The sequence below is a fragment of the Onthophagus taurus genome, chromosome 6 (genome assembly GCF_036711975.1).
Source record: "Onthophagus taurus isolate NC chromosome 6, IU_Otau_3.0, whole genome shotgun sequence".
Taxonomy (NCBI): domain Eukaryota; kingdom Metazoa; phylum Arthropoda; class Insecta; order Coleoptera; family Scarabaeidae; genus Onthophagus; species Onthophagus taurus.
In genome coordinates, this window is record NC_091971.1 from 15,671,217 (window position 1) to 15,681,143 (window position 9,927).

At 31.2% G+C, this 9,927-nt stretch overlaps 1 protein-coding gene across 1 annotated transcript; it reads left to right on the forward strand.

The window, feature by feature from the left end:
- Positions 1 to 2,386: 2,386 nt before the first annotated feature.
- On the forward strand, positions 2,387 to 4,395 carry LOC111422022 (myotubularin-related protein 9). The gene is made up of 2 exons (XM_023055220.2): positions 2,387 to 2,665; positions 2,723 to 4,395. The coding sequence occupies exons 1-2, from the start codon at positions 2,519 to 2,521 to the stop codon at positions 4,280 to 4,282; spliced, it is 1,707 nt and encodes a 568-aa protein (XP_022910988.1). The 5' UTR covers positions 2,387 to 2,518; the 3' UTR covers positions 4,283 to 4,395.
- The last annotated feature ends 5,532 nt before the right edge of the window (positions 4,396 to 9,927 follow it).

The window sequence follows — 9,927 nt, forward strand, 5'->3', positions numbered from 1 at the left end:
TATTGGGATTGTTACAATGAGGTTGCTAATGATAAATAAAGTTATATTAAATGAAAAAAGTCCTATTGGGGTTGAACTTGATTATTATCTGCAGTGTCCAACACCTAAAAGAAATACTAATTCCTGTGAATGGTGGAGTACTAAGTAATAGGTTTTTAATATCCGACCAAAACCGAATGCCGGATAGTTGCCGGATATCCGTTCCACCACTAGTTTTCACAAGCCAGTTACGTGAGACACCTGTATAAATATAAAATATATTTTCATATATCTTTTATTTTATTTAGAATGGATAATAAAAAGGAAGAACGTTTCAGGTTCAGAATTAAATAGTTCTAGTGATTCATTTGCAAATGATGATAGTGTGCCAGATCCTGATTTTCAATGTACTTCCTGTACTTCCAACCTATACCAGATTTTGCATTTGATTCATCTTCTTCAGGAGTGAAGAAGTTGAAGATAGGTTCTACAGTGTTGGAAGTATTTTCAAGCATATGAAATCAATCTATTATGGATTTGCTTATGGAGAAGACAATAGGGCCGTTAAGGTCAATCGATTAGAAAGATTAGTAACGTTTTCACGTTCGAAAATTGTTTAATTTTTGCAATAATTAATGTAAAAGTTTAAAATTCCCTACTTCCGACTCCAGATGACGTTTTAAGTAAGAAGAAAGAAATCAGACGTTACGCTCGCTCCCGTTTTCTTCTAGCGCATAAGATTCGTAGCATTATCTCTCTCCAAGAATTTTATTGATTTTTATGTAAATAGATCACATTCGTAGCATTCTCGAATGAGAGTTTTCAAACCAACAAATAATAAGGAGTTATTAAAATTCTTTGGTTTATCACTGCTTCAAGCTCAAATACAATTTCCTACTATCAGAAAAATTTTCTCCAACGATCCATTATATTACCACCCCATATTTTCAAACTCTATCTCGAGAAGAACATAAAAAACACAAGAAATTCAAAAAAATGTTCAAGAACATTATTAACCAGATAAAGCTTTGTCATTAGATGAAAGTTTATTGTTGCATCGCGGAAGACTGTCATTCAAGCACTATATAAAAGGCAAAAAAGCAAAATATGGAATAAAGTTCGATGAATTATGTTTGCCAAATGGTTATGTGCTGCACATGGAAATTTACCAAGGAAACAAATAGAAAATCCCATTAACACAAAATTAGAATCTTTAGTTTTCAGACTCATGGAACCTGACATATGCAAATAAAGGACGCCTTATAGTTATGGACAATTTCTACAACAGTGTAAGTCTTTGCAAAAAATGTCTTGCAAAAAAAATACATGTTGTACAGAAAAAAAGTTGTTTCTACAAAATTGAAAAAGGAGAACATATTTGGCTAAGAAGAGGAAATGTACATATATGTTTCAAAGTGGAAAGATAAGCGCGATGTGTTGTGCATCACCACGAAATATCATCCTACAATAAATGAAACTAATGCTCGCAATAAAGTAAAAAGAAAACCTATTGAAGTCTCTGAATATAATAAATACATGTCAGGTGTGATCAACTAACGTCGTATTATTCCTGCCCAAGAAAAATTGTATGAAAATTGTATTCCATTTACTGGATTTGGCAATAATGAGTAATGAACAGTCATATTTTGTACTGTTGCATTAATAAAAGCAAGAGGAGTTTATTAGTTGTGAAGAATTAATTAAAGAATTACTTGAAATTCCAGAAAATATAACATCAGCAATGTTTAATGCTAAAATATGTAGGAAAAGGACTAAATGTATCAAGGACACATTACTTAGAAGAAATACCAATACCTGAAGATTACAAAAGAAAGGAATATTATCTGTAATGCAAGCAGTGCTCCATAAATAAAAAAGATCTAATACTGCTTGGAGATGCAAAACATGTTCATCAAATTCTGCATTATGTCCTAGAAAATATTTTAAAGAGTTTCATAAAAATTTATATATAAACTATTTTTATTATTTTGTGTTATTTTTGTTACTCGGTTTTTTCATCTCTAGTTTGTACTTTTGAAATAAAATTTCCAAATCAAACATTAAATTTCATTAAAAAAAATGGTGCATTTTTGGGTGGCGTTAATTAACCCTATTTAAAAAATTAGGTTATGTTAACTTTCATTTTGACAACCAACAACAAAAATATAACACAATCAAAATGAACTGATTATATTATACTATTATTTTCTTTATTTACTCAATACGACTTTATAATTAAAAAAAATCGTTTAGCAACAATAAATCTTTATATTAATTATTATTTTTTAAAATACAAAGTTTGTATAAATAAATTCAAGAATGTATTTATTTTTATAAACATTTAATTTAACCGGACGTTTTAAATTGAGTATATGAAACAGCGCCATCTATCGTGATTTTCATGTTTTCTCATCTAAAAGTTTATTGATAAAAGGTTAACCTTGTGTTTATTGAGTGGTTTCATTTAGAAACCCCCAAAAAACATCTAGATAAACACTATGTAAGGATTACGGAGATCACTTAAAGTAAATTAACCGTTATGGAGTTTGCGGATCTAATTGCAACACCTAAATTGGATGGGGTTATTTTACACAGTCCGTTTCATGACCCCGTAGATGGTACTTTATGTGTTTCGGGTCATCATTTGATACTTTCTTCAAGAAAAGAGGATGTACAAGAATTATGGGTGAGATCTTTATTTATTAATAACATAATATACTGATTGTTTTTAATTAAATTTTAGCTGTTACATCAAAGTATTGATTTAGTTGAGAAAAAACCAAATGGTACTAATTCAAATTATCAAAATGGAGGAACGATAATTTTAAAATGCAAAGATCTCAGAATACTCCAATTAGATATCGCAGGAACTGAAGAATTTTTAAACGTTTACGCTTCAATCGAAAGATTATCCAACTTAGAAGACACCAGCTCATTATATCCATTCTTTTACCGTCCTATGTACAATATTTTAGAGGATGGTTATACATTATTTAAACCAGAAATAGAATTTGCAAAACTTTTGGCTAGTGATGAGTGGAGAATATCTCATGTTAATAAAAACTTTTCAGTTTGTCCAACTTACAGCTCTACATTAATTGTACCAAAATCAATTGAAGATGATATGATTATCGCGTCATCTAATTTCAGGGAAGGTGGAAGATTTCCTGTATTGAGTTATCGACACGAAAATGGGGCTGTTCTTTTAAGAAGTAGTCAACCATTATTGAGCAACAGCAACAGAAGGTGCAGATCTGATGAAAAAATTTTAAATACAATCTTAGGAACTGGAAAAAAAGGCTATATCATTGATACAAGATCAACTAGCTATGTTAATCAATGCAAATCGAAAGGAGGTGGAACTGAACCAGATGGACATTACCCCCAATGGAGGAGGAGTCATAAAAATTTAGATAAAATAGCTAATTGTAACGGATCTTTATTAGATTCTTTGTCTAAATTAATTGATGCATGTAATGATACAAATTCTTCTTCTGATAAATGGCTCTCTCGAGTAGAAAGTAGTAATTGGTTAACTCATCTTATGAATTCATTAAATATTGCTTGTTTAATCGCTCAATGTTTAGATCAAGAAGGTGCATCCGTCCTAGTTCATGGTACTTTAGGTATGGATTCAACACTTTTAGTTACATCAGTAGCTCAAGTAATTTTAAATCCGGATTGTCGAACGGTTCGTGGATTACAAGCTCTTGTTGAAAGAGATTGGCTCCAAGCCGGGTATCCCTTTCAAACTAGACACGCAAAATTTTGTTACTCAACAGCAAGAAATAAAAGTCAACAACCAACGTTTTTATTATTTTTAGATTGTATTCAACAATTACATTATCAATTCCCGTGTAGTTTTGAATTTACAACTCAAATGCTCATTTTGTTATTTGAACATTCCTATTTTAGTCAATTTGGTACATTCCTGGGTAATTGTGAATCGGATCGTGAAAAATTAAACGTCGCTCGAAAAACAACTAGTTTATGGTCGTATTTAAATCGTCCCGATGTTTTAACTTCGCTTTTAAATCCTTTGTATGAACCGAACAAAATGGCTATTTGGCCAAGTGTAGCCCCGGTTAGTTTAGTTTTATGGAACGAATTGTATTTGAGATGGACAATCGATCAGGTTCAACAAAAAAAAGCGATGGCAAAAATAAGCACTTTAATACAAAATGATAAAAATGCCAGAAGTAAAGTGATCAAATTGAGAAAACAAGTTTTAGATTTACAAAAAGAATACGACACTATTGTTAATATTGAAGAAGCTATTGAAGACGAAACGGGTAGTGGCTAAAATGTGCTTTAAAAATCTCTTTCAGAAAATGATTCTCTAGTCATGAAATTATTTTTTATTTCTTTTTGTATGGTTTTGATTTGATAATAAAAAGGCAAGAGAACAAAGATATTTTTGTTGGGTTTAAGAGAAATTTATAAAGGGGTGTTTAAAAACGAATTGAAGAAAATTGATATGACATATTTATAATAACTTAATAAAAAAGGCACGGTACTTCTATTTTGTAATAGATTTACGCAAAAATTGAATTAAAACAAAGTATTTTCTAGATTTAAACTATGCTTTAAAATTAATTGTAAGCAACAATTTATGGCTCTAATAAAATGAATCAAAATATATACTTTTATTTTTTCCCAAGGCATCCTAAGAATAAAATCATTCCTTGGTGAAATAGGAAAGTGAAGAACTCACTACTAACCCATTTAGGACCGAGCCGAATTTAATAGCAGTATCTCAAGGACCAACACCAACGATGTTCGTGCAATTCTTTTCCTGTGGTACTCACTGAATCCAAACAAATGTTATTAAAACAGAAGCATGCCGCACTTTAATAATAGCCACAAATGCTTTTTAACGTTGCCCTAGAAAAGGTAGTACGAGATGCAGGGTTCTGAACATCTGGAACAACATTGAACAAGTCAACGCAGAGCTTGGTGAACACCTTGGAAACGAAGACGGAGAAGATGGGCATACCAGAACATTTGGAAGTTGAGGATGACAAGATAGAGACGATGAGCAGTTTCGTACACTTGGGATCCCTGAGGAATAATAAAAAATCGGTCAGCGAGGAAATAAAGAAGAGGATAATCCAAGTCAACAAATGCTTCTATGGTCTTAAAAACAACTACACATCTAAGCTACCAAGAAAAATCAAATTATTCCCATACAAGACTATATAAGAATATATGGCGCTTATAATGACAACGGTGTCTGGCGTTGTGGTTACAACTTCGAGTTGTGTTAACTAAGAAATTATTTATGGCACATTTAATCAACTTTAAATTTGCTTTAAAATGGTGATTATTTCATCATGATATCTCATTTGGTTCTTGAGATACGATTTTTTTTATTTCTATTAAAATTAGTTGGGTTTAAAAGATCATCACAACGATGTTTATGGAAACTAAAAAATTATTTATGACACATTTAATTTTCGTTAAATTCGCTTTAATATGTTTGTTATTTCATCATGATATCTCAATTAGTTCTTGAGATACGATTTTATTAATTTCCATTCAAATTAATAACTATGAAAAGTACAGAGTTGGGGTTAAAGAATCATCACAACCATGTTTATGGAAACTAAGAAATTGTTTATAGCATATTTAATCCTCATTAAATTTGCTTTAAAATGCTTCTTATTTCATTACGATATCTCAATTAGTTCTTGAGATACGATTTTTTTAAATTCTAGTAAAATTAATAACGACGAAAAGTGCAGAGTTGAGGTTAAAAGATCATCACAACGATGTTTATGAAAACTAAGAAATTATTTATGATACATTTAATCCTCATTAAATTTGCTTTAAAATGCTTCTTATTTCATTACGATATCTCAATTCGTTCTTGAGATACGATTTTTTAAATTTTTATTAAAATTAATGATGAAAAGTACAAAGTTAGGTTTAAAAGATCATCACAACGATGTTTATGGAAACTAAGAAATTATTTATGGTACATTTAATCAACTTTAAATTTGCTTTAAAATGGTGATAATTTCATCATGATATATCAATTAGTTCTTGAGATACGATTTTTTTAATTTCCATTTAAATCAATAAGGACCAAAAGTGCAGTTTTGGGGTTAAAAAATCATTCCAGCCAAGTCTATGGAAAGTAAGAAATCATTTATAGCACATTTAATCCTCATTAAATTTGCTTTAAAATGTTGGTTATCTCATCATGTTGTCTCAATTAGTACTTGAGATACGATTTTTTTAATTTCCATTAAAATCAATAACGACGAAAAGTACAGAGTTGGGTTTAAAAAATCATCACAACGATGTTTATAGAAACTAAGAAACTATTTATGGCACATTTAATCCCTATTAAATTTGCTTTAAAATGTTGGTTATTTCATCGTCATATCTCAATTCGTTCTTGAAGTACGATTAAATTATATGTTTCAAGTCTACAATAATAAAACGTTCAGAGATGATTCTAAAAAATTATAACAACGAAGTTTATGGGAAATAAGAAATTATTTGTAGCACATTCAACCTTCATTAAATTTGCTTTAAAATGCTTCTTATTTCATTGTTATATCTCAATTCATTCTTGAGATACGATTTTAAAAAATTATATGTTTCATATATGCAGAGTTTAGGTTAAAAAATCATAACAACGAAATTTATGGGAAATAAGAAATTTTTTATTTTGCATTAAATCTTCATTAAATTTGCTTTAAATTGCTTCTTATTTCATCGTTATATCTTAATTCGTTCTTGAGATACTATTTAATATGTTTTTTCGCTTATTTTGAATTGGTCGCTTATTGCCAAAGTGATACCAGATTCAAGACAGGTAATAATTAAGGAGATTGTTTACATGTTGTTGGAAATCATTACTGAAGATTGGTTGGTACCCAAACAAGATTTTGGTATCTGCACCAATTAGCCCTATCAAGTGTTTAAATGGCTTTAATTCTTTGCGATCGGAATCTTTTAGTAACCATAGCTGAGATAAGATTGACTCCCCCAGATCTTTCTGTGCTTTTTGTAAGGTTGATTTGTTTTGTGATGACGATTTGAGTGACTTTAAGTAATTTTCCTTATCTAAAGTTACAGTAACGCTCCAAACATTGTGTTTGGATTTGGAAAAAAACTATTAGTTTATATAGAATGGCTCTATCTTATTAATCGATAATTTAATTCCGTTAGATACAAGATAATATATGTACAACATATATTGCGAACAGAGATAGTTAAATTTATCACAGGTCAAAGGTTTAGATGGATTGGCTATGTAGCTAGAATGGACATAAAAACTATCACAAGATCTACTTCTCCTTAATTGTCGTGAACCTGTGGGTAGATGATCAGTTGAGAGATCGAAGAGACGATTTGTGGACGATGTGGAGTCAGGAGGTGGAGACGACATGGTCAGGATGGACAAGTTTGTAAAAATCTATTAAGGCAAGCCAAGGTCAAAAGAAGCTGCACAGCCAAGCATGCTAATGTAGATAAGTCTTGTATTAAAAACTGTTTTCATAATTTTAAAATGACGCCTAGGCAGAAATATACATGGTGTCATAAGATTTAAATGGTCACTAAGGTTGTGTTTATCTTCTTGTACAGTATAGTATTCATTCACAATATTTTCTTTGTATCGGGTGTTGTGTTCGTGATTGTCTGCGTTTTTCAGCATCAAATCTTTATTATTGTGAGTATACTCCAGACAGGAGCGTATAAAACAGCAAGGCAAAGTAAGTATTTTTAATTTTTTAAATTGGGTTTTACAACTCTCTTGATTTTTTAGTCCAGCCAGAATAGCTCCGAATAGAATTTTTTTGCATAACGAAAATGGCTTCCATCTCTCTAGATGCACCCTACGTAATGATCTCATACGTCGCGATAGCATGGAAATACACGAAGTATAGCTTCGCAATGTCTCGGGTGGAAGATTTGAATGTATTGTTTTAAGGCAATACAGAGCACTAGACAGTCGCCCTTTCATGTTTGATTGTTTGGACCATTTAAGAGTTTCTGAAATAGTAACTCCAAAGAATTTTATGGATTTATCTGTCACTCCATCGCATCGTCTTGTGTGAAAGGTAAGTGTGTTTGTTTTTTCTTTATTCATCTTTAATTTATTTATGTAGAACCAATGCTCAGCTTTTTCTATATTTTGTTTTTTCTTCCAGCTCCGTGATGTTACTACTTCTCACAATAAAAGATGTATCGTCTGCATAAAGACAAATTCGTTCTGCTGGAACACTACCTATAAGTAAGTCATTGATATATATATAAGGAAAAGTAATGGACCCAAGATCGAACCCTGAGGCACTCCACTTCTCACTTCTCTCCAGGTGGATTGTTTGCCCCTCCAAAACACCGATTATTTTCTGGTCTCCAGATATGATACAAAAAACCCCAGTGCAGTGTTCTTTATTCCATATTTTTCTAATTTGGCTGTCAATTAATGGTCCACTAAATCGAAGGATTTAATTAAGTCACAAAAGGCGATTTGGGTGAATTGTTCTTGATTTTAACCATGGATTACCGCTCCCAATACACTTAATAGAGCAGTTATAACAGGTTTTTGTTTTTGATAACCATGTTGACAATTTGTAAACAATTTGTTATTGTTCAAGTAGTCTACCAACTTTTCGTTTACCACTATTTCGAATATTTTTGATAAGGTAGGCAATATAGATATTGGTCTGTAATTACTACATACACTTTTATCTCCCTTCTTATGTACTGGTGTTCTTTGCCGACTTTAGCTCCTTTGGAAAAACTCCTTCTAGTAAATTCCTTGGTATTTTTTGCTTTTAGGCCTTTTATCATATTCCCAATCTGTCCACTTCATCCAGAGATACCATACTTGAAGTTGGCAAATCTATCAAGCTGATAGGATCTATGTAATTGACTGTAGAGTGTCCTGGTGTAGTCTCAACCTGAGAGAAGAAAAGGTTTAAATCTTCAACATTCAACTCTGGGTACTCAACTGATGTTTTTCTGGACTTTCCCGTTTCTTGTTTGATTAATTTCCAAGCTCCTTTCTACCACACTTAATTATATATTTCTCTGCTCTTCCTTCATACGAGCTCCATGAGTAAAATTTTTAATTGAATTCTAAAGTTCAATAAATGTATAGTCCTAAATCCTATATTGGAAATAATGATTAAAGAAGAGGAGACATTCTTAGATTATTCATGACACCTTCGATGGGGATTAACGTCTTTAAGGAGGTAGAGTAGTGTTTATAAAATTTGACTACTTAATAAAAAAGTGATTAAAATAAGGATTTTATTATTGTACCAAACTTCACTGCCCATCATATACTGCATTGTCATGCATTATCTATCAAAAACGTCAACAGAGCGGGTAGCTGCTTCATCACTTAACTTATCTAAAATAAAATAACTAATTAAAAAGAAAATAAGATTAATATTTCTTACGTTCATTAACACATGTTGCTTAGTACCCGCATCCGAGGAAGTAAGAAAAGGGAGTGAAAGATGGCTTTCTTCCACCAATGTTTTTGATTCTTTTCCTTCACATCTTTTTTGCAATACTTAACCATGAATTAATCCACCATCAATGTATAAAAACTCGGAATAATTAGGTAACTTTTCGTCGAAAAGCAATGAGATATGACCAGTCTGACAAATTTTGCTAATTCGGCCAATTCAATAAAATTAGATTCTTTAATGTTAGCATACACTTCAAACAGTTGTAATCAACTGGGTCAACTCATTTTCATTTTATCAATTTTTGTTGTAAAGACGATTCTAATCCGATCAATTAAATGTTGTGCTCAACATTAAAAAAAATTAAAATAATAACTTTTTATATTAAAATTTTGCAAAGAAAAAATTAAGCGGTAGCTGTATTTGCATTTTCCTTGCTTGCTACTGCTGCTGCTTAGAGAGGAAGGGGAAGGTGGCGCAGTGTAGGAGGCAACTCTAAATGATATAGAAA

Excerpts from the sequence above, each read along its gene's own strand:
- LOC111422022 (XM_023055220.2), top strand. The coding sequence starts at position 2,519 with ATGGAGTTTGCGGATCTAATTGCAACACCTAAATTGGATGGGGTTATT. Across the intron at positions 2,666-2,722 it reads AGGATGTACAAGAATTATGG|CTGTTACATCAAAGTATTGA; the intron begins GTGAGATCTTTA and ends ATTAAATTTTAG.